A 25414-nucleotide genomic window follows, 5' to 3' on the forward strand; every position below is an offset into this window, starting at 1 on the left:
CTGAATGTATACTTGACTTTGTTAATTGCAGTTAAATTAAAATGTATTATAGTTTAAATTTATATTAAATGCAATTAGCTGAACTTTCGAGTACTTTTGAGCAGGACTTAAGTAAACCTTTCTATTGTCTTTAAAATATGGATACAGTTTTGTAAAAAGCATTTATGCTGAACTAAAATATACTTTAATATAATTTCCATTCAAACTTGTATTATTTCTTGTCATGTATTTTTTAAATATGTTTGTAATGACAGAGTTGCAATTAAGGACATTTAAAATATATTAACTTTTCATGTACACTTACGTAAGTGGCCTTTAATTTAATATCATATTATTTGCAAGTAGGCTACAGTTTTTGAAAAATATACATTTAAGATTTGATTTACACTATAAGTGCATATTCAATACAATTAAGAACACTTTTTTCACAAAGGTACAGCTACAAATGAAATAAATCCTGTTCGAAATAAAATAATAATGCCATAAGCCATGGTCGACAGGCCACTGTGCAGTCCAGAACAACAGACACAAGCCTGAAGACACATGATAAGAGTGTTTGCACTGAACACTATGGTGACGAGAGAGCAAGACAGAGCAGATGTTCAGCTCAGACCTCCGAGAGCTTTCTGTGAGGCGTATCGGAGACTGGAGCTGTATGAGGATGTACAGGTGACATGCCGTACCTTCCTGAAGGCCTTTACGGGATTTTACAGGATCTTTTTATCCTGTGTTACTCATGTTTTACGTTCATTTATATGGAACGCTCTGTTTGCTTGTTTCTCTGCTCTCTTTCTTTCTGTTTTCACATATTAAGTCTCCTCTCATATCTGCAGGTGTTTGATCAAAGATTTTGAGACGCGTCCATCAGTGATGCATCTGCTGGAGCATCCGTTCATTAAACAGGCTCATGGGAAAGACACGTCTCTCCGGCATCAGCTGTCCGTCCTCATCCGCGAGCAACAAGACGTGGGCAGCAGGACCAGGACCACCAGGTACACCAACAGCACTGTGTTAGATGACCTCTCAGCTCTTCTCTGAAACCAGATCGATATGTTCAGGAGCCACAGAGAAACAGATTGCGGCACGTTTAAAAAAAGGCAGAGCGTTAAACATCACCACTGGTTTTATAATAGCCTGCCAGTCATAGATTGTCGTTTTGAAACGGTTTGAGGTGTTTTTGATTCCTCTCAGGGTCAGAGCAAAGATCTGGCAGCCTTGACCATTGTGAGGAGCTTGTCTTGCATCCATCACTGTCTTCTGCAGATGCAGAGCTGTCCTAGTGGATTTATCACGTGTTAATATGAGACAGTGAGACTTGCTGTTGTGACAGTCTAGAAATATACGAATCAGACGAATCAGTTTTTTATATTACTGTGTCATCTATCATCTGTGTGTTGAGGGCTTCCTCTTTCCAGCAGATGGCAGTGTTATCTGTGGAGGAATGAAACTCCTCAGGTTTATCCTGAGAGCCAGGAGCATTAGATGCAGCATCACACTGACAGCTTCTATTAAGTCAAACGGATATCTCTGATGCTGTTGTAGTGTAGATGATACAGGGAAACATAATGAAAGCGTTTCCACTGGCTTCTCATCCAAAATACTCATTTAGACCCCTCAAAACCTGCAGATCTTGTCCTGCCTATAGTATTCCTAGTGGTTGAGTTATATTAGCTCACGTTCGCCTTTAGATTTGTTTAAAAGTGTCCATTGCTGAATATCAAATATAAGTATTTAACAGTCTATAATGTTTCTGTGTACTGTATTCAAGAGCTTTCACAAGAAAAACAGCATGATTATAGATGAGGCCTATATTTGTTGTTTATTTGCTTTGCCAAAACAAAAAAATGATTGCATTGCGACCATTCAAAAGTTAATGTTTCTCTCATGTACAACAAGGCAGCATTTATTTGATCAAAAATACAGTAAACACAGTATTGTGATATTTAACAATTTAAAAGAATTGCTTTCTATTTGAATCTGTTTTAAAATATAATTTATTTGTCTGATCAAAGCTGAATTTTCAGCATCATTACTCTTCAGTGTCACATGATCCTTCAGAAATCATTCTGATATGATGATTTGATGCTCAAGAAACATTTCTTACTATTATCAATGTTGAACAGTTGCACTGCTTCATATTTTTGTGGAAACCGTGATACATTTTTTCAGGATTCTTTTGATGAATAGAAAGTTCAAAAGAACAGCATTTATTTGAAATATAAATATTTTGTAACATTATCCCCAGTTTCACAGACGAAGCTTAAGCTAGTCCCAGACTAAAATGCATGTTTGAGCTGTTTTAACTGAAAGCAACTTGCATAGACAGATCTTACAATATGTCAGTGTCATTGTTTTGTCTTAAGATGCGCACCAGTAATGTTTTTTTTTTTTAAGGCACATTAATAAAAGCTACTTAAATGTCCTAATTGAACGAAGGCCTAATCCTGGCTTAATCTAAGCCTTGTCTGTGAAACCAGGCCTAAATGTTTTTACTGTCACTTTTGATCAACTGAATGCATCCTTGCTAAATAAAAGTATTAATTACAGACAAAACTTTTGTACACTCAGAAAAAAAGATAACTTGGACCAACTTAAAATTCGACACTCTAATTTGTTACAGCCAAATTTTGTTTTTCTCAAATTATATTTATTTACTAGGTTTGGTTCAGACTTTACATTTTGATTTAATAATAATCAAAAATATTCCTTTTCCCAAAGACAAAAACATTCATACAAAGTAAAAATATTATAAAGAGCATATACTATACTTAATCAATATATTTTCTAATAGAAATATGCCAGAATTGTAATTAATGTTGCTCAATAATATAATATAATATAATATAATATAATATAATATAATATAATATAATATAATATAATATAATATAATATAATATAATATAAAATAATATAATATAATATAATATAATATAACATAACATAATAAAATAAAATATAATATAATATAATATAACATAACATAACATAATATACTTAGTTTCACCATAAACAAAAACTAAAACTAATTAAAACTAAGTAGAATTTTCACTTATAAAACAAAAAAAATAATTGTATTAATTTTTAGTAATTTAAGTTCACTTAACTTTGAAATAACATTTATTTTGATGTCTTTTTAAAAAATGCATCATAATTTCTCTTATGTTCTAAAAAAAATCTAGTTGCACATCAACTGTTTCTTTAAACGTTTTTCTATGGTGAGTGTTATTAGCTTTTATACTAACTGAAACCAGGATTTTATATAAGGCTGGTATAAAAATGCATTTCAGATAAATGACACCGTCGTTTCACTTATTTCAGTTCAATTGTGCATTTGGGGTTATGTTAGGTTTTTGTTGCTTGGGAGATTTATTGGACAAAGATACATCTGAATCCTACTGCTAGCGTGTTAGATTAGCGCTCTTAACCCTCTAACTATCTCTCTGATTCAGGGTTAAATGAGGACTCACTGTCCTGAATTAATCTAACCCTGATGAACTCAATGAGGATTTGACAACGTTCCTTCATTTCCACAGTACTCTTGTTCTGGAGTGTCTATAAACACAATGTTAACATGTTTTGAGAAAGTAGGGGTTAACTTGGTACGTCTGTGATTGATAGTGAATAAACAGTCACTGGGTTGCCAGATTGTATCCCCTCGTTCCCCAGGCCACGTATAATCTGCTAGCCTGATAGTGACAGTGAGAGAGACGTAATGAGATTATGAGCTTGGCTGTGCTCTCTCTGTTTAGTCACTGATGGCAAATATCAGTGAAGTGATTACAGAGCGAGGGAACACTGATACACACACAGAGACAGCGCCACACACACTCAGTCTGTCTGTTTCTCGCACACATAAAGCGCAGTGTATTGTGTCTGTACGCTGTCATGTCCCCGGGGCCCGATGGGTTTTAAGAGCTGTGAAAAGAGCAGCTGCTTTCACATGATCTAAAGGTCAGAAATACAATAGAGGGTCAAACCCTGATGAAGTGCATTCATGACACGCTGTAATAGCCTTTAAACCCCAGAGAATAGACCCGCATAGACCCTGAGACTGCAGACATTTTTAGTTTTTTGGTGTTTGCCAAGGTAAGCATCACAACTACTGTTCCTAATATTAAGGGTTCGGGATTTGAACACTAAGGGCCAGATTTAGTAAACAGGGAAAATTAGCGTTTAAGACACACTTTTCTTGGCCGTTAAATAATGCCGCAAATACCAGTAAATTGACGAGAGCAAACCTTAGTAAATCACCTTGCATGATTCATTTAAATCTCATAAATATTGCATCTGACCGGGAAACTCCTACAAATGCATATGCAATAAGGTCAGCGGCAAAATAACTGTGTCCACACCTTTTCAGCGCTCATTTTTCACTGCGTGTCTTGATGACAGTAGTTTTTTTAACGGCAAAAAAGGGTTTGTGCTGGTGCAAGCGGTTAGTAAATCTGCCCCTACCTTTCATGTAACTAACTAGTTTTACACCATTTGTGCTATGAACGTGAATGATACCTCAATGATGTGCCATTCATTTGATCAGATTTAATTTTTTAACCAGGCGGATGATAAAATGGGCAAAAATTCCCATAGACTTACACTACCGTTCAAACGTTTGTGGCCGGTAGATTTTTTTTCTTTTTTTCACTTGATTTAGTTGATCAAAATTGACAGTAAAGAAAGATTTCTATTCTAGTTCTAATTCTAATTCTATTCATTAAAGAATCCTGAAAAACAATGTATCACATATTCAATATTGATAATAATAAGAAAGTTTGTTATTTTGCCCATAAATCTGAAACAGTGTCTCAAAATGAGCTATTTAGGAGAATGCTCCAATGTAAAGTCACACTGGAACAGGCTCCACCCACGGCTAGCGACGGAATCTGGCTTATTAGCATAGCTCCTCCCCTTTAGTGAGCTCTATACACAGTCGGCCATGTTTATCTCCTCGCCAGAGCATTTAACAGCAGCATTCAAGTAAGAAATGTATTCTTATTAAAGCTACTAAAGTTATTCAATCAAGAGCAGTGAGTGATTTTCAGTCTTTTTGTTGTGTGGTTCATATTAACAGCATATACAGCAGTAGGTATTGTGCATTACCCTGCTTTCTCTTTAATACACAAATCTAATAAACACATGTGATTTCTTTCTCTGCTGTTTAAGTTCACGAAAATAACCGACTGTTTGTGTGAACTTTGTGTGTTTTTGACATAATTTTGTGTGTATGTGATAGTTTAAGCGGAATAATACATGAAAGGGAGCTTAGTTTAATACTCACAGGATGCGTCATCTGACAGGCAGGTTTCTGTGCATGTGATTCAGATGTGTGCACTCAGAAAACCATTTATCAAAAGTTTAGACTGATATGGCTTTAAAACACATGCAAATATTATCTTTCGTGATGACGAAGAACTGTAATGTCACTTGAGTGTGACTGCGATAGAGATGATTATCAAAACCAAACAGGTGTTTTGTTATTTAGCAGAGTATCTGAGGCGCGAGCTGTAAAGGCTCCGCCTCTTCTGGATGAGGGGGCGGAGCGCAGCAGCTCATTTGCATTTAAAGATACATGCATGAAAACAGCATGTTTTTTCTTTCACTAAAAATGTGCATTTACAACATAGTTTAATAAATGATCTGTGGGATATTTTGAGCTGAAACTTCACATTCTAGGGACACCTGAGACCAGAATTAAATATTGTAAAAACAGGCATAATAGGTCCCCTTTAAATTGTAAGAGTATCATTTCAACTTTTGAATGATAGTGTACATTGAAGGTTTCAAGTCTTGCAGAGTTTGGCTCCAGCTTGTCTCAACACCTGCCTAAATGTTTCTTATATTGCCTAGTAAGAGCTTGATTAGCTGGTTCAGGTGTGTTTAATTAATGTTGGAGCTGAACTCTGCAGGACAGGACCCTCCAGGTGCAGGATTGGACACCCCTGACCTAGAACACCACAACCCAACAGAACACCCTAGAAATTGCATAGCGACACCCTGGCAACCTCCCACAACAATAAAAAATATTTAAAAAAATTGTTTATGATTGAATAGATCTTTGTTGTAATATTTATTGAGGCTGTAACATTGCTGTATTGTCTTTTATAGGCATGAGCGGATCAACACACGGAAAACCCTGATCATTGAGATCTGTCCTGATGATGATCTGGTGAACCTGGAGGTTTTAGATGAGGTATTTAGAGGATCTAGCTGGAATTTAAGCAAAGGCTTTCGCTTTCTTAATCGTACACACACATATTTAATTTTAGATCTAGAGTCAACATGAAATCAAAATGTATCGAAATCTTATGTATAGTTCCTGGACTTATTGAGCATGATCAGTGCATGTTATTTCAAAGAAGATTAAAAATGCCTGATATTAAGAAAATAAAAATAGCTTCTAACAACAAGGCGGGGTATTTGCACTTGGTGTTAATAGCCACTCCGTTTCATATTTGATGTTAAAATGTAATGAAATTCAATGACAAACTAATACTAAACTGTCTGCTCAAATTATGTGAATTCAGTGAGTCTTTGGTTGTATAAACAACAAAGAAACATTTCCATCTCCAGCATCTTTCTTTTATAGGAAACAATCATTACACATCTTCAGAAGCGGTATCAGGATCTGCAGATCTACACGTATGTTGGTGATATCCTCATAGCCCTTAACCCCTTCCAGAGCCTGAGCATCTACTCTCCACAGGTGAGATGAGCAACATCAGGCTGTGTAATAGGGCATAATTAATGTCTAATGCATACCATTTTTGATCAAATGGTAAATTCGTAATTGCAAATGCGTAATTCATGTGGCATCCACTTTAAGTTGGCTTTCTGAATCAAAGCTTCCTTGTAGAGAGTGAACTAAGAGGATGTTTCTTGTCTGAAAAATGTGTCTGTTCTCAGTTCTCAAAGCTCTATCATGGGATGAAACGCTCCACTAACCCCCCACACATCTTTGCCACTGCCGATGCAGCCTATCAGAGCATGGTCACCCTCTCCAAAGACCAGGTGTGTATGCACTGTCATTTATAAAACATATTGTACATATACATGGTTCACCATGGGAAGCTTGTTTCCCGCCACAGAATAAAACATTTTAAAAGATAATTGCGTCTTTACATCTGAGAAATAAAGTCAGAATTGCAAGAGTTTATTTCTCACAATTCTGACTTTATAACAGCAATTGTATTTATATAATGCAATTGTGACTTTTTATCACACAATTCTGAGATAAAAAGTAATTTCTCACAAAACATTATGAGAAAAAAGGTTGCAATTGTGAGATAAAAAGTCGCAATTATCTTTTAAAATGTTTTATTCTGTGGCGGAAACAGGCGCTCATAGTTCACCGACACAGTAGGCTGTCTTTGTTTTTTAATACTCATGTGTAATTCACTTATGGTCTCTTTTAAAAAAAAAAAAATTACGGTAGTTTATTATGTTGGCTAACAATGTAATTAAAAAAATTGGGGTCAGTAAGATTTGATATGTTTAATACATTTTCAAAAAATGTCTTTGTTTGTTTGAGAGATAGAGAAATTAATACTTTTATTTAGCAAGGATGCATAAAATTGGTCCAGAATTACAAAATATTTTTATTTCAAATACATTATGGTCTTTACAACGTTCTATTCATCAAAGAATCCTGAAAAATCCATCACTGTTTCTTTTTTTTAACATTGTAAATTGTACTCATAAGAAAATTTTCTTGAGCTGCAAATCATCATATTAGAATGATTTCTGAAGGATCGTGTCACACTGAAGACTGGAGTAATGATGCTGAAAATTCAGCTTTGATCACAGGAATAAATTACATTTTATAATATATTAAAGTAGAAAACTTTAAATTGTAATATTATTTCAAGATATTACAGCAGCCTTGGTGAGTATAAGAGACTTCTTTCAAAAACATAACAAAAAAATCTTCCCAACTCAAACTTTTGAATGGTAGCTATTATACATGCATCGGAAATTTTTTATTTATTTATTTATTTATTTTTATAACCACATCACAAGTTACTGTGTTATAACATTATGTGGTGTAAATGAGATTTTGTTCCATTTTTGGGGAATAACAAACAAACATCCTCTCATTGGTGCTGCTGGGTATGTTAATCTATCCATGTTCTAGCTCTGTGCATTGTGTTTATATGTTTTCATTGTTTTTGTCTGTGAAGTGTATAATCATTAGTGGAGAAAGTGGAGCTGGTAAAACGGAGAGTGCTCACCTCATCGTCCAACATCTCACATTTCTGGGCAAGGTACTCACAACTTTGAAACCCTACCTAAATCAATTCATAAATACAACTCATATGCTTCAAAGAAATACTTCAGTAACCGATCTTTCATGCTTGATAATGGGATTATTGATGATTTTCCCTCTAGTGATGTAATCAATATGGCTGTAAAATTAGCAGATTAAAAATCTGGGTCAGGCTCTTCAAACGTCATCTGTTGTTTTCTATTTCAAGGCTAATAATCGTACACTTCGTGAGAAGATTCTTCAAGTGAATCCCCTAGTGGAGGCGTTTGGTAATGCGTGCACGGCCATTAATGATAACTCAAGCCGCTTTGGAAAGTACCTGGAGATGAAGTTTACACCCACAGGGGCGGTGATGGGTGCTAAGATCTCCGAATATCTTCTGGAAAAATCCAGAGTCATCAAACAGGCTATGTGAGAGACCACTTTGCCTAGATCTTTGGCCATCAGAAGGTTAAAGTCAACATTGAACACTTTTTGCAACCCTTTTTACTTCTATAATGTGAAATAATTCTGAGTGAAACATAATATTAACTTGATAAACATGAAGGGAAGGACTTGATTTTACCCATAGGGAATTGATGGGATGGTGAAAAGTGGACTTTGACAGGTGACATCAACCAAAATAATAGAAAGACGTTTTTCTTTGGAATTGTAATGTGTGGGGAATCATTCCCCACAAGACCGCTCATGTTGACTTTAAACTTTTTAACAATTCTTTCCCACATTTTTGCTTACATATATTATTCTTCACATCTTACATGTTCTTTTGCAGGGGCGAGAAAAACTTCCACATATTTTACTATATCTATGCTGGTCTTTACCACCAAGACAACCTCAAGAAATACAGGCTACCCAACAAAACTGCCCCCAGGTTTGTAAGAAACTCAGTGCCTAAAAAGATGTGTAATTCTCAATCTAATTAACATATCTACAATTAGGATCAGAGATTCATGTTACTTTTTTGGTCTTTCAGATACATTGATTGTTTTAATGGTAAAGTAATGCAGGACATCATCTCTAGCAAACTGTACAAGGAGCAATTTGGTGCCATTCAGGACTGTTTCCGTATCATAGGATTTACTGAGGAGGTACAGCTGAAATCCTGATTTATATTTCTTAATCATATGCAATTATGCAATAATTATTGAAGGGATTGTTCCCTAAATGAATTGTGTCTCTCATGTCGTTCCAAACATGTATTCATTTATTTCTTCTGTGGAACATAAAGAAGATTTAAATGAGTTATTTTGTCCATAAAATGAAAGTCAATGGGGTCCAAATTTGTTTGGATTTGGATGGAGTCCAAATTTGTTTCAAATCCTAACCTTCCTCAGAATATCTCCCTGTTATGTTCCACAGAAGAAAGGTCATAGGTTTGAAATGACATAAAGAAGGATTTTATTTTTTATTTTATGGTTGAACAATCCCTTTGAGAAACAATTTTGTTAGTCAGGCTTTCTTCCATGTTTTTTGCATACTTCAATATAAAATATTTTCTATCTTGATATACAGGAAGTGAATTCTGTGTACAAAATTCTAGCAGCCATTTTAAATACAGGAAATATTGAGTTTACATCCACCAGCTCCCAACATCAGAGCGACAAGAGTGAGGTGCCCAACTCTGAGGCCTTAGATGATGGTAAGTGCCTGATTATTTTCATGAATGTTAATTTCTAGTTTTGCATTTACGGAACCCACATTTTCCTCATGACATAAATCTCACAAATATTGTCAGTGATAAATTGGCCGACAAAAAGCAAGAGTTACAGATCCATTCCTGATGTTCTTCTCTCTGTATGTGCTGTGGACAGCGGCCGCTCTGCTCAGTATCGGCTCTGAGGAGCTTCAGGAAGCTTTGACCTCCCACTGTGTGGTAACTCGTGGAGAAACTATCATTCGCACCAATACTGTGGACAAGGCCACTGATGTGAGAGATGCCATGTCTAAAGCCCTTTATGGACGTCTCTTCAGCTGGATTGTGAACCGCATTAATGCTCTGCTACAGCCTGACACTAACATCTGGTACGGCAAAATATTATCACCATCATCATGGTTGCATCCTTCAGTTTAATGTTAAAATATACCAAAGCCTACCATTTTACAAAGCCCTTTAGTAATTCATTGACACAGCTTAGACCAATTTGAAATTTCATGATGGTCTTAAAGGAATAATTCACCAAAAAATAAAAATACTGTCACCACCCTTGTGAAAAACTTGTGTTGTGTTTTTCAAATCTTAAATGTATATTGTCAAAAACTGTACTTTCAGATAATATAATATTAATTAAATGAATGAGGCCACTTCAGTGTACTTAAAAAGAGTACACTTTCATGGCTGTTTTTAAAAGTGTACTTAAAGGAGTCCTTCAGCACTGGCAAAATGGGCTTTAAATAAAACTTGGCTGCCTATGCAGTAGAAAGGTGAAAATTGTTTTGAAATCGGTGCTACCTAACTAAATAAAACAAATAGATAAAAAATAGATTAAAAAACCCATAATTCATCCCACCAGTCTGCAATGGATGCCCTTGTGCTTTAGTAGGATATACTTCTTAGTACGGAGCCCCTAAAGGGACATGGTGTCACGGTTCATTGATCCATGTGTTCATTTTGTGTATCTGTTGGTTGTTGTGGGTGTGGGCTTCTGAGTGTGTAGTGCTTGTTTGTTGCTTAGTAACCAGCTGATCACTTAATCAGTCCGCAGCTGCAACTAGTTACTTCTGTTGTTAGCTGCCTATATCTAGCGGGAGTGATTATTGCTGGGTGTCGGTTCGTCACTCTTGTTTGTGCTCTCTTACCCAGTTCCGGTGTCTGAGTTTCCTTACGGAGTTATTTCTGCAGTTAGGAATAATTGAATAGGATCGATCTCGTCTGTGTTTCCAGACTTCTGGAGATCGTTTGGAGTTCTCTTCATCCAGTTCCAGTTTGGCATCCACGCTGGGTTTATTCATATCACTCATCCTCTCCTGTGAATTTGTATCCTGGTCGCCCGCCTGCTATACGTGGTGTTTTGAGTATTATCCCTGTTTCAACCTGTCTTCAATAAACTGCTTGCTTGCACTTGGATCTACGACTCTCATTCTGACAGAACAAACCGACCATTAATGGATCCAGCAAGCACGGCGGAATTACAGAACAAACCAGCCAACATGAGGATACAGCGGATTGAGGTTTCTCTACCTGGAGGAGAGACAGGGTCTCATATGACCTTGTTTGAGTATTTTGCCATGTGTGCGCGAAGGACTGAGGAGACCATAGCAGCCCGCTGTCAAGTTGGAAGAGGAAGGTCCAATACTGCTTCTAGCAGCTCCCCTGAACCCCCTTCCGTCAGCACAACGGATACCTGTTCAGGTAACACTCCATTCTACAAGCAATCCTTTGAGGGAACCCGCCTAGCCATATTCACTGGTACCCGTGGAGGCCGCAGGAGAGGACGTGGTCGATATGGACCCCGACCCCATTTCCCACTTCAACCTCTCTTCAGCCCTGAACCAGTGCTGTCTATTGGCTCCGAACCCGTGATGTTCAGCGGTCCCGAGTCTGAGTCGGGGATCTCAAGTCCGGTGGTCCGGGAGGACCCGGGGTCTCAAGATGGCCACCGCCGAGCCAGTGTCTCCGGACAAGATGGCTGCCGCCGAGCTGGTGCCTGTTCCTGTTCCTGAGCCAGTGTCTGTTCCTGAGCCGGTGTCTGTTCCTGTTCCTGAGCCGGTGTCTGTTCCTGTTCCTGAGCCGGTGTCTGTTCCTGTGCCTGCGCCGCCCTGGTCATCTCCACCATGGCCGCCTGAAGGATCGTCTCCGCCCTGGTCGTCTCCACCATGGTCACCTGAAGGGTGGTCCCCACCGTGGCCACCCGAGGGGTCGTCTCCGCTATGGCCGCCCGATGGACTGTCTGCTCCGCCCTGGTCGCCCGATGGACTGTCTGCTCCGCCCTGGCCGCCCGATGGACTGTCTGCTCCGCCCTGACCACCCGATGGACTGTCTGATCCACCCTGGCCACCTGATAGCTGGCCTGCTCCGCCCTGGACGCCTGTCCGGTCTGCTCCGCCCTGGCTCAGCCCTCCCGTCCCTCCCTGGTCACCTAAGACTTTCTGACCCACTAGGCGGGTACTGACCGGGCTGGTTTCCCTCCCTCCCCTCCCTGTCTTTGTGTTTTGATCTGTCTGTCTGGTCTGTTGTTGTTTGGGTCCTTGTTTATCTGAGTGTGCTCACCTGTTTCTCTTGTTCTTAGCTCCCTTATCGATGATTACAATCGCCAGGTAGGCTTTCCTAGGAGTGCCAGGAGGCACTCTTAGGGGAGGGGGTACTGTCACGGTTCATCGATGTGTTCATTTTGTGTATCTGTTGGTTGTTGTGGGTGTGGGCTCTGAGTGTGTAGTGCTTGTTTGTTGCTTAGTAACCAGCTGATCACTTAATCAGTCCGTAGCTGCAGCTAGTTACTTCTGTTGTTAGCTGCTTATATCTAGCGGGAGTTATTATTGCTGGGTGTCGGTTCGTCACTCTTGTCACTCTTGTTTGTGCTCTCTTACCCAGTTCCGGTGTCTGAGTTTCCTTACGGAGTTATTTCCGCAGTTAGGAATAATGGAATAGGATCGATCTCGTCTGTGTTTCCAGACTTCTGGAGATCGTTTGGAGTTCTCTTTGGCATCCACGCTGGGTTTATTCATATCACTCATCCTCTCCTGTGAATTTGTATCCTGGTCGCCCGCCTGCTATACGTGGTGTTTTGAGTATTATCACTGTTTCAACCTGTCTTCAATGAACTGCTTGCTTGCACTTGGATCTACAACTCTCATTCTGACACATGGTGAAGGAAATATGAGATGGAGGAAAAAATATTTGTCAATGCTTTTGCGTCCTCTCGCACAACGGTTTGTGAACGCAAAGTTTCTCGGGGGAACTCAAAGGTTTTGCGAGCGAATGCAAAGTTTTTAGAGGGAACGCAAAGTTTTTCGGGGAACGCCAAGTTTCTACAGGGAATGCAAAACATTTGCAACCAAGCGCCAATTTTCTCTGGGTAACATAAAACATTTGCAAGTGGACACCTAGATTCTCGGGGGAACACAAAGGTTTTGCGAATAAACGCAAAGTTTCTAGGGGGAACGGAAAGGTTTTGCGAGCGAACACAAAGTTTTTCGGGGAAACTCAAAGGTTTTGAGAGCGAATGCAAAGTTTTTAGGGGGAACGCAAAGTTTCTCGGGGGAATGCCAAGTTTCTCAGGGAACGGCAAGTTTCTACAGGGAATGCAAAACATTTGCAAGCAAACACAAATTTTCTCTGGGGAACATAAAACATTTGCAAGTGGATGCCAAGATTCTTGGGGGGAACACAAAGGTTTTGCGAATGAATGCAAAGTTTCTAGGGGGAACGCAAAGGTTTTGCGAGGGAACGTAAAGTTTCTCGGGGGAACGCAAAGGTTTTGCGAGGGAACGTAAAGTTTCTCGGGGGAACGCAAAGGTTTTGCGAGCGAATGTAAAGTTTCTCGGGGTAACGCAAAGGTTTTGCGAGCGAACGTAAAGTTTCTCGAGAGAACGCAAAGGTTTTGCGAGCGAACGTAATGTTTTATGAGGGAATGCAAAGTTTTTATGAGCGAACACAAAGTTTCTCGGGGGAACGCAAAGGTTTTGCGAGCGAACGTAATGTTTTATGAGGGAATGCAAAGTTTTTATAAGCGAACACAAAGTTTCTCGGGGGAACGCAAAGGTTTTGCGAGCGAACATAAAGTTTCTTGAGGGAACGCAAAACATTTGCTTTTGAGAAAGCAAAAACATTGACTTATTACTATTTCTCCCATCTCATATTTTTGGGCTCCGTATGGTGTTGACCTGAATTGTTCCCGAGTGCAAGAATTCAAAGAGTAAACATTTAGCGGGAGTGAGTTACTTTGGCTTTCCAGTGAAGGGTCCAGCGCATTGTAGGCAGCGGCTAAGGCTACAAAGTATCGTAAATATAGAGAGAACGCCATGACGGGGAAATCTGAAAAACATCTGTATTTGTAGTCAGCATTTCAAACTGGATGACCATGAACAAAGTGTTTTGTGTCAAATCGAGGGGGAAAAATTCAAAAGAAACTGCCGGTTTGTCAGTTCCGCCAGAAGTAAAATGTCTTTGCATACAGGTAAGAAAGCTGTTGCCATAGTGTATCATTTTTACCATAATGCTGTTGGGAGTAGACAAAGTACGAAACACTTTTCAGTGCTAAAACCTACCCTTACAATAACTGTTCTGTTAATAACCCTCTGTCGTTCCAAATGTCCGTGGGCGGACAAATATACATGAATTTCTCTGTCCAGGTAAGACAGAGAAAGAGTAAACAATGTTCATTTACATATTCTTCCGACATTGTAACAATACAATGCAGGCTGACAATCGGCGAAGATACAGTACACTTTAAAGCCGGCATGAAATGGAAGTTGCGATAGTCTTTTCTTCCCTATTTTGATATATTCCAGTGAAACGGCTTCTCGAACAAGAACAAATGTAAGGCTGGGCTTGATTTTGTTTGTGTGCAATTGACTGGATGGTTGTATAGTTGTGATTTGCTATTGCTGTGATCTCATGTGAGTGACACTTGAGTGGTCATTTAAGATGGTCACCAGCCAAACCAATAGATAAACATATAACAACCTTTTACCTGCTGGTAGAAAAAAGTCTTCCCAGCCTGGTAAAGAGAGGCTTTTTCAGCTATATACTATTGAGCTCGTCTTTGTGGATTGACTTTTATATCTAGTTAATTTAACGATAATTTAAAGGTAATTTCTAAACTTTCATCCCAGTCTCCCTCCTTGAATCTCTCCGTTATGGATGCGCTTACATGCGCAAGCATCATCTCCAGCGATGACCTCTAGTCTGACCAGCTCAGAATATTAATATCCACAGCAAAAGAAGAAAAGAGCTATAAAAAAGAGGGTTGTATAAATTTTTGATACAGAGTTACATTGAAAAAAAATAATATGCAGATGATTAAAAAGACTTCAGAGAGAGTGGAAAAGCCTTTCATTGATCCGAGTGAATCTTGTCAGACTTCAGCCACGGGCTTGTCAGAGAAACTCACGTCTTCCACCTCGATACACACAATCCAAATTCTCCCATTTCCACTCCAATCAGTAGCGCATTCAACATTATTGCCACTAATAACCTGTTAGCGGGAGCAGAAGGTGACCTCTGGTCGCTGTCTGAGGAGTTTGGAGGAGATCGCGATTGGCTGAATGTTCAGAGACGAGTGCACCAGCTCTTTGTAAATTGAAATGACATGTTGAAGCAGACCTGTGTTTTAAAGGTCTTTGTATCTGTGTTTTCTTGGTTGACAGGTTGTAAAATATTTAGTTGTTTGGGTCATTAGCGTGGTTAAGGCCTTAATATGTTGTGACGGTCAGCTAATGTTTGGCTCTGTGTGTCTTTGAAGTACGTCTGAGAGTGGAATGAACGTGGGGATTTTGGACATCTTTGGTTTCGAAAACTTCAAGAAGAACTCATTTGAGCAGCTGTGTATCAACATCGCTAACGAACAGATCCAGTTCTACTTCAATCAACACATCTTTGCCCTGGAACAGGTAAGACTTTCTCTGTGCTCAAAGACCTTTAAGCAGGTGAATGTTAGCTCAAGTTAATCCTAAACCCACCAATATTTGTCCTTGAATACATCTGTATAATAATATTTTCTCCTCAGTAGAAACTCTGTGCCTCTAGAACCATTTTTCAGTCTATACTTATGACTTATGAATTAGTCAAATCACTCTCGTGTCATATGTGGCCTCAAACGACTGTCCCTTGTAGTGTACTTAAAATCTTTGAAATGTTTTAAAAAACTGTACTTGCAAATAATATAAAGGCCACTTAAGTGCATTTACACTTTGAATAGCTTTTTCTTAAAGTCCCCCTGTGGTGAAAATCGAGCTTTTAATGTTGTTTATATGTCTGTGGTGTTTTTAATATGCTTTAAGACAAACCATGTGTAAATTCATAATTCAACACCATTGCTGAGTATTTTCTCTTTAAAACTGCAGTGAACCAAAGACAGTCTAAAAAACACTGTTTGAAATCGCTGGTGTTTCTGACGTCACAAGCTACTTTGTAACCAATCAGATCAACGTGTGATCGTCAAAGAGTGGATCTCTGAGCTGAGTGAGTGAGTGAGTGGAGGCGGGCTCATTTGCATATTCATAGAACCGCGTATACTAAATGAGGCAAGGGTGTAGAGTTACATTCAAGCTATTTTAAGGCATGTTTTTTTTTTTCAAGGAAAAAACATTTAAATATGTCATTTTGGTGATCAAAGATGAGTTTTATGGAATACAATTTTTGACTACAGGAGGACTTTAACACACTTATGTACACGTTTAAAAAGTGCATTTTGAAATGTCAAATTAAAAGTTTTACTTTCACGCACATTTGAAATATTTTGTTTCAATAATCTTTTTTCATGACTTAATGAAGTACACTTAATGAGTTGACTAACATAATAAAGCAAATGCAAAGTACTTTATTATTTTAAGTATGTTAATCGAGTGTGTTATGCAATATTACATTTATATTTAATATATTTTCAATGTACTGCATCATTACAAATGTGTAATTACAAAATTAATACATAAAACACAAGTTTTTAAATAAATGGCATTAAAGTATATTTTAGTTTACCATAAATGCATGTCAGTACATTCAGCAGTACGCTTTCAAAGACAATGAAATTACATTTAAATATATATATATATATATATATATATATATATATATATATATATATATATACACACACACACACACATACACATATATATATATATATATATATATATATATATATATATATATGTAAAGTGTGAACTAATTGTAATGTTAAATGCAACTGAATAAGTTTATTAAGTACATCTTTAAATGTAATTTCATAACTACACCCATTGTCTTTGAAAGTGTTCAGATTACATTTGTATATTAAAATTGTATATCATTATTTCATGATTGGCCCTCCATTTTATGCACAAATATAGGTAATATATAAAACTTTAAAATTAGATTGTTAATATTTGTAGCAAATACATTGTTGATAAGATGATCTTTTAACATCTCTACACGTTGTTGATGTTAAGGTACAGAATACATAACACGTTTGTTATGAAATAGCGTGTGTGTTTGTTCAGATCGAGTATCAGAGTGAGGGTGTAGATGCCAGTCTGGTGGAGTACGAGGACAACAGGCCCATTCTGGACATGTTTCTTCAGAAGCCCATGGGTTTACTGTCTCTGCTGGACGAGGAGAGCCGTTTCCCACAGGCCACTGACCAAACACTCGTTGGTAAGACTTTCTGCTTAGCGTTTCATCATTGCTGTAAATGTCGCATTAGTACTCGTTCATGTAAAGTTACTTATATGTGACCCTGGATCACAAAACCAGTCACAAGTCGTACGGGTATATTTGTGGCAATAGCCATTGTATGGGTCAAAGTTATAGATTTTTCTTTTATGTCAAAAATCATTAGGCTATTAAGTAAAGATCATGTTCCATGAAGATATTTAGTAAATTTCCTTCTGTAAATATATAAAACATTTATTTTTGTGAGTGAATGCAGCACAATCGTGAACATAAATGGACAACTTTAAAGGCGATTTTCTCAATGTTTCGATTTGTTTGCACCTTCAGATTCCAGATTTTCCTCAGTTGTATCTCTGCCAAATATTGTCATATCCTAACAAACCATACATCAATGGAAAGCTAATTTATTCAGCTTATTTATTCATGTGACCGGTTTTGTGGTCCAGGGTCACATATGATGTTCAATATACATTCTTTTTAAATAATAATGCTATAGCAAGCCAGTATTAATTGAAAAGTTCTCATTGTTTAAATATTTTTTTGACTAGAGATGACTAGAGATGACTATAACTATTCCAGTTATTTTGATAACTGTTTTGTACCATGTTCTGATGAATGTGTCAGTTTGTTAAGATTCTCCACTCACCTTCAGTGTTTGTAATAAAGATAAGTTTCAGGATAACCTGAGAAACAAGTACTTCTGGACACCCAAGCGTGTGGAGCTTTGCTTTGGGATCCAGCATTATGCGGGCAAGGTAAAGAGCTTGATTTCATAAAATCTCACTCACTTTTAGATGCTGTTTTACTACTAAAAGATGAAACATAATGCAGTAATAAGTTAAATCAAATGCAGCTCTGTTAGGTTGATTTTAATAATTATTAATGGACTGCACAGCAGTTTTTAGATATAATATATGTAAAACAATATAGATAATATAGGTGTCATGGGTTGCTGTAGCTTAATCCACAAGAAGAGATACGTAACAGAACGAACAATGAAACAATATTTAATAAACACAAAGAGCAAGAATTCAACACAATCCATACATTTTAACACAAGACAATGAACTGAGGAAGACTGAAGGCTTAAATACACAGAGGAAAGATCATCAACAGAACAGGGAACAGGTGTGGACTAATTAGAAACCATGACAACCTACAGTATGAACACAGGCAAAACAGTGACAATGAAGACATACTAGAAACTAAACAAGATGTTTTTGAAGGAAGTCTCTTGTGTTCAACAAGGCTGCATTTATTTAGTCAAAAATACAGTAAAAATAGAAAAAATATATAATATTATTACAATTTATTACTAGTTTAATTTACTCTAGTGATGGCAAATTATTACTCCAGTCTTCCATGTCACATGATCCTTCAGAAATCATTTCTAATATGCTGATTTCTTATTATTATCAATGTTGAAAACAGGTGTGCTGCTTAAAATTATTAGGAAACATAATACATTTTTTGAGAATGCTTTCATAAATACAAAGTTCAAAAGAACAGCATTTGTTTTAAATAGAAATATTTTGTAACATTATACATGTCTTTACTGTTATTTTTCATCGATTTAATGCATCATTGCTGAATAAATTTATTTAATATAAAAAAAAATATTAATTTCTTTAACAAATGTAAAGATGTGTAATGATTCTGTCTATTGAAATAACTGTGTTTCTCTGTCAGGTGTTGTATAATGTCAGTGGTTTCCTGGAGAAGAACCGTGACACTCTTCCTGCAGACATCGTGGTGGTTCTGAGAACGTCAGAGAACAAACTTCTGCAGCAGCTGTTTTCCAGTCCTCTGACTAAAACAGGTACCAGAATCATTCAGACATTCATCCCGTGAGCTGTTCATGTCACGTCTGCGGTGTCCCTTCTCTCGCCTCTCTAGCCAATCAGACTCGATTGTCGGGTCAAATACTGTGGTGCCAAAGAGCATCTAGGAGGTTGGAGCAGAGTGTCATTTTATTGGAAAAAATAGTAATGGTATTAAACTTATCTCAATTGCTTGAGATGCTTCACAGCCCATTTTCACCTTCCAGAGGTCACCGGGTCATGTCAGGGCCAATGGGTGATAGGTATTGGCCTACATTAAAATTCCTGATGGTGGATTGTAAAATGTTAAGATTTGTTGGTGTGAATGTTTGTTGTAAAACATAAAGCCATCTTTTAAAAGTGATGATGTTCACACTTCAGCCCAGACACCTGTTGTAATAAGATTGATTCTCTTTGTCATTGTGGCCTTGTTTACAGCTGGTATTAAGATGCGTTTTGGTCAATCGGCTCACAAGTAGACGAGGGAGAGACATTCCTCTTTACACCTGGTGTTTTAATCCGTCTCGTTTGTCCACTTTCATCCACTTCTGTCCTGATTTCTTCGAGGGGAGGGTCTATGGGTGGGTAAATGTATGGGTTTTTTCAGATCTTTCAAAGTAATGGACAAAATAAGCTCACTCAATTTACATAAGAAACACGTCCGGAGATGACAGAAAAACATACGGTGAGCATCAACTTTCATTTCTGCTCTGATAGACACAAGACCAGCCGAACGCTGTGAGTGTGTGTCAGGAATGGTGAGAGAACATTGTGCTTGGTAAGTTTTTTATTTTCAAACCAAACTTTGGTCTCCAGCTGACAAAGTTTAAATCCCGTCTATCTAGAGCTCTTCCCATAAAGTTACTCATCAGGTCAGTAGATGGAGAGAAGACGGTGTTTTGTGGCTGTTTGAACACATTCGATCACATGAGTGTTTACACTACGAAAGCAATCCGGTCGAATGTGTTTACCTCTGGAAGTGGTCGTAAGTGGACAAGCTCAAAGCATTTTAGACCCCATTTACACCTTTATTAAGTGATGTCCACTTGTGATCTGATTAACCAAAACGCATCTTAATACCAGGTGTAAACAGGGCCTTACACAAATTACTGAGGTCACATTACTGAGGATATGTCCACACTAGTCCGTTTCTGTTTTAACATGGTGTTATAAAGTGAAAACGGTCCTCGTCCATACTGGCGTTTCCACTGCGTTTCAGAAAAGATCTCCATCCACACTACACGACCGAAAACGCATGTCACATGACCATGCATGCACACTGGGCATGTGTTCCATGTAGGGCTTATGCCGTTTGAAATGAGATCTGTTGCCGATTGTTTTAATAATAGCTTTCCTCCTGCGCATGTAGGCAGCTGCGGTATTATAAAATGCAGTTTAACTGTACAATGGCTGCTAAAAAGGACAACTAAGTCAGCAAAGCTTACAGTTCCGTCTCAATGTTATTGTTTACGAGGCTGGTCTGTTATTGTCTTGGTCTGGTAGCGTAATGGTCATATGAGAGGGTCTTGACGAATCAGGGAACGGTACGCAATGATCCAGAAGACCCAATCAGGGAGCGAAAGTGGGCAGCCACGCCTTCGTTTTCAAAAATCTCTGTTTTGGTTCATCTACACTGAAACAGCTGCTTTTCTTGCTTCGTTAAAATGTAATGTTCAACAGTACTTTATCAAAAATGTATATATCAATTCTCTCTTTAAACATTGCTTTAAAATATAATGGCACACCAATTTGTACCCTTTGGGTGAAAAGTGCCTCCTATATCTTGTGTTTGTGCGAATATTGAGTTTATGGAAATTCAGCACCATTTTCAAAATGTCTGGTCTGATGTAGAGCATGATTGCGTGAACGTAGCGTGTAAATGTTCAAACTCAAATAAGTCAGCTGAATTCATATACTCTCGCCACTTTTTGTGTGTCTCTCTCTTTCTCTGTTTCTCTCTCTCTCTCTCTTTATAAATACAAATCTCTCCCCCCATTATCTCTGGAGTGGCTGATCTCCAGGCAGAAGAATAGTGGGATAGACTGGAAGGATAGAGCTGTGGATGGATGTGTTTTCATTTCCTCTAAGCTGTCCGCTAGGCTCCCGCTGGTTCGCTGCTATCTACTGGAGTTTGGGATATTCCAGCGATAAGATTTTCAAATACCCCGAGGAAGAAAAGCAGCTATTTAGCCCAGTAAACTGCTTTTCCTCTGCTATCGTTCTGCCAGGCAGGTGCTTAATAAAGCCAAGAGTTGCTAAACGGTCACTAGACTTAGTGAGGTGTGAATAGGAGCATGCTGGGTAATTATAAGATGTGTATTTTCATACATCTCTGCAGTTAAGCCATTATGTAGCTGGCCGCTGCCTACGGCTACCTGTTAATGAGTGTGTATAGTGGAAACCCGGTGAAAAAACTCAGGGATTTGAAGAACCGGAGTGTTTTTAAATTAATGTGTTGAGCTTACGATAAAGTGTTGGTTAATTCGCTAAACGGATAGGATAATTTCATTGGTCAATTTTGAGGTGTGTGTGTGTGTGTAGAGAGACAGATAAGTTAATGGTTGCTTCCCATTTCACATCCCAGATCATAGATTTTTGAAAGAATATGAAAAAAGTATTTGGACGATTTACTAATTCAGGGAATTTTTGAAGTTATGTTCATACTTCCTGATGTAGAAAGTTTAAAAAAAACATTTATATTGAGCAATAATGACCATGATATTTAGCATTGCCTAAATGTAAACCCACATCAAAAAAGTAAGATTGTGGTCAGCAAGAAAGACATTTTAAAGAAATTAATACTTTTATTCAGCAAGAATGCATTAAATTGATCACAAGTGTCAGTAAAGACGTTTATAATGTTACAAAATATTTCTATTTTAAATAAATGCTGTTCTTTTGAACTTTAATGTATCACTGTTTCCACGAAAAGACGTGGAAAAAAATAAGAAATATTTCTTGAGCAGCAAGTTAATTAGCATATTACAGTGGTCTCTGTTATTTTTAGTGAACAGAGACTTAAATACTTTTTTTTTAATCCTACCAAACCCAATAACATTTAAATCTTGTACACTACCTTTTAATATAAATTAGATGTATAAATATAAGAACAATTCATTCACATGAGCGTCGACACCAAGAAATTCACTGATCTGAAGAACCTGTAATGAAACTTCATGAACTTTTGTAATCCTCAACAAACTCAAGAACCCTATGCAGAATTTTTATTTTAATTTTTTTCTATAAGAAATGGGTTTGATTAATCTAATATGCGACAAAGAATGACTGAACCTTTATTTTTATTTTATATTATAGCCATAATCTTCCTTATACTTAAATAACCTAATCATTTTAATCCGCTGGGTAAAATACCTGGTGGGTTTAATTTGCACATATTTTCATTGTTCTCTGTTTTTGCTGTTATCTCTAAACTTCTGGCAGACCCTGATTTAATCTGTTTGTCATTGGTGAAGTACATGTGCCTCATGAGTGCAGAGTGAGCTGGAGCCACTAGGGGTCAGGCTTGATGATTCAAACACATTTCTGTACAGATCATGTTTATACATGCTGTTTATGTCAGTGATGTTTGTAGCATATGTACATGCTGTAAAATCTTAGCGTGATCATAAGACCTGTGCTGAATAAATGATATTTGTGAAAATGCTGTTGAGGTCCGTTTTATAATTAGAATTCTTAATATTTTCATTTCAATAATAGGCGATTTACATATGGATAACCATATTCTTATGAATTTTTTTGTTTACAATTTCACATGGTACGATTGTAAACCCTTTTTATTTACATATTAATGGTATTGATGCATCAATTTAGGTTAAACTTTAAGTTTGATTAAAAAAACTACAGATAATATAATATTAATGTTTAAATGTCCATTTAAGTGTGCTTAAACACTTTCATGACTATTCATGGCTACACTTCTTAACAGTTTTAAAAAGTGCACTTTATAATATTGTCAGATTAAAAAAATTACTTTAAAGTACATTTTAAATCATTACAGTTTTAATAATCTTTTGTTGTGCTTTAAAAAAAGTTGTTTACACTTATTTACTTGAACATACTAAGGCACATGTTAAGCAGCCTACTTCATTATAATGTTAACTGTAGTTTCATATTTTATAATACATTTAATATATTTTAAATGTACTAAATTGCAACTTCATCATTACAAATGTGTAATTACAAATATTTTAATACATGACATACAAGTTTTAAATGACATATCTTCATTCTGCCCCTCCGGTCTTCCCAACCGGTCCTTGCTGGCCCCAAATTGTACCGTCAGACTTGGCTTGCAATTCATTTCGCTTGGCTTCCGCCCAGGCTCAGTGATATTCATCATACCTAGGTGTATGAGCAGTGCTCCTGTCCTGTGTGTGCACGTCGCAGTCCTACTGGCTACGGACGCGATGTAGCTGCTCCCTCCAGCCGATATGAAGACTGGCTTCCATAAGCCTGTACTTCATTGTACCTAAATATGTGGTGGGTTACGATCGTCTTGGACCTGTGACAACTGAAATGGGCCCTTTTTTCGAAAGCCTCCGTTCAGTTGCTAAACACAGAGATGCATTTTCTAATGCTCCGCCCCCGAGGTTGGTCTGCAGCGTTCGACCTGAAAGACATGTACTTCAGATCTCTATCCTTCCGCTCCACAGGCCTCCTGTGTTCTTGCATTCGAAGGTACGAAGTATCAGTACAAGGTCCTACACTTCGAGTGCTCCATAGCCAGTTGGGTCTTCAGGTCAAATGAGAAAGAGTAAACTCGCCCAAGGGTTGAGGATCTCTTTTCTAGTATGGAGATGGTCTCGGTCCAGCACATCTCTTAGAAGGAGGTGTGTCAGGTCAGTGCTATTCAAGAAGTGAGAAAGGGTCCCACTGAAACTTTTTCAGAGGCTCCTGGGGCATATGGCAGACGCAGCCACACGGCTTCCTCCATATGAAGACCGCTTCAGCACTGGCTTCACGGCTGAGTCCCGAGGTGGCTGTGGCAGAGCGGCTCGCTCCGTGTGATAAACACCCTGGCCTGTCGCCAAACCCTCAGCCCGTAAATAGACCTTTTGTTTGTCCGGGCCAATGGCTCCTAGAATGAGTGTCCATTAATGCCGGCTGAGGGGCCACGTTTAAATGGCATGCAGTAAGAGAGGTCTGGGCGGCCCTCCGACTGCATTGGCATCCATTGCCTCAAGTTGCTTGCAGTTCACCTCGCTTTGAGACACCACTGGTCAGCGAGCATGTACTGGTCTGAAAAGACAACATTGCGACTGTTGAGCTACGCTCCCCTCGCATGTTGCAACTTGCCCGCCACCTCCTCCTCGGAGTCAGGAGCTTCTAAGGTCGCTTAATTTCACTTATTACTGCTTAATTGTGCCGCTGACAAGCCTCATGACAGCCTGTGGCCCAGAGAGAGTAGAGACTCCGTCCCCAGGTGGTACAGCTGTTTGGGAACACTTCGGGGCCGCACAGTTACGTCTGTTGCCCCTCCGGACTCATCCCTCCACCAGTTGTTTCTTCTCCTGTCTGAGTGGATATCCCTCGACATAGAAAAAACTCTGGCCACAGCTGGCCCCAGGGCCCCGGCAGAAATGCGTTCCCCAGTGAGCCTTCTTGCACACAACTGTGCTAAAGTCAGGAGGAGATGGAGCAGGTCTTGATAGTTGCCCCCTTATTGGCCCAACCAGACCTCTCCTCTACACAGCCCTTCCTGAGCACATTCTCAGGGATGGGGCATGATGGCACCCACGTTTAGACCTTCGAGAGTTCCTGGTCTGGTTCTAAAAAGAACGGGACGCGGAGGTTCTGGTTACTACCACAATAATTTTTATGCCGTAGAGATCATCACTTCTGTGAGAGCATTGCTCAAAATGAGGCAAACGCCGTAGAAGTGGAACCTATTCGTTAAATTTAGTCTTTTCTCTGTGAGGAGATCACGAAGATGTTCGATCACTTCAGTGATTCTTTCTTGCTAATGGGTTGGAGTGAGGGCTGTCTCCTCCACCTCAAAATGTT

The 25414-nt window shown here is 38.3% G+C and overlaps 1 protein-coding gene across 1 annotated transcript in view; it reads left to right on the forward strand.

Annotated features, from left to right (window-relative positions):
- Nucleotides 1-623: 623 nt before the first annotated feature.
- Nucleotides 624-25414, forward strand: part of myo3b (myosin IIIB) — a 136727-nt gene continuing 111936 nt past the window's right edge. Inside the window, exons 1-15 of the mRNA XM_079880261.1 lie at nt 624-669; nt 834-992; nt 6106-6190; nt 6587-6703; nt 6904-7008; nt 8178-8261; nt 8472-8674; nt 9036-9134; nt 9237-9351; nt 9776-9902; nt 10075-10285; nt 15664-15811; nt 17399-17552; nt 18237-18325; nt 19260-19389. Coding sequence (XP_079736387.1) covers nt 656-669; nt 834-992; nt 6106-6190; nt 6587-6703; nt 6904-7008; nt 8178-8261; nt 8472-8674; nt 9036-9134; nt 9237-9351; nt 9776-9902; nt 10075-10285; nt 15664-15811; nt 17399-17552; nt 18237-18325; nt 19260-19389 — 1840 coding nt within the window. The 5' untranslated portion in view covers nt 624-655. The remainder of the gene's footprint in view (nt 670-833; nt 993-6105; nt 6191-6586; nt 6704-6903; nt 7009-8177; nt 8262-8471; nt 8675-9035; nt 9135-9236; nt 9352-9775; nt 9903-10074; nt 10286-15663; nt 15812-17398; nt 17553-18236; nt 18326-19259; nt 19390-25414) is intronic.

The sequence above is a fragment of the Squalius cephalus genome (genome assembly GCF_949319135.1).
Source record: "Squalius cephalus genome assembly, chromosome: 9".
NCBI classification, from domain to species: domain Eukaryota; kingdom Metazoa; phylum Chordata; class Actinopteri; order Cypriniformes; family Leuciscidae; genus Squalius; species Squalius cephalus.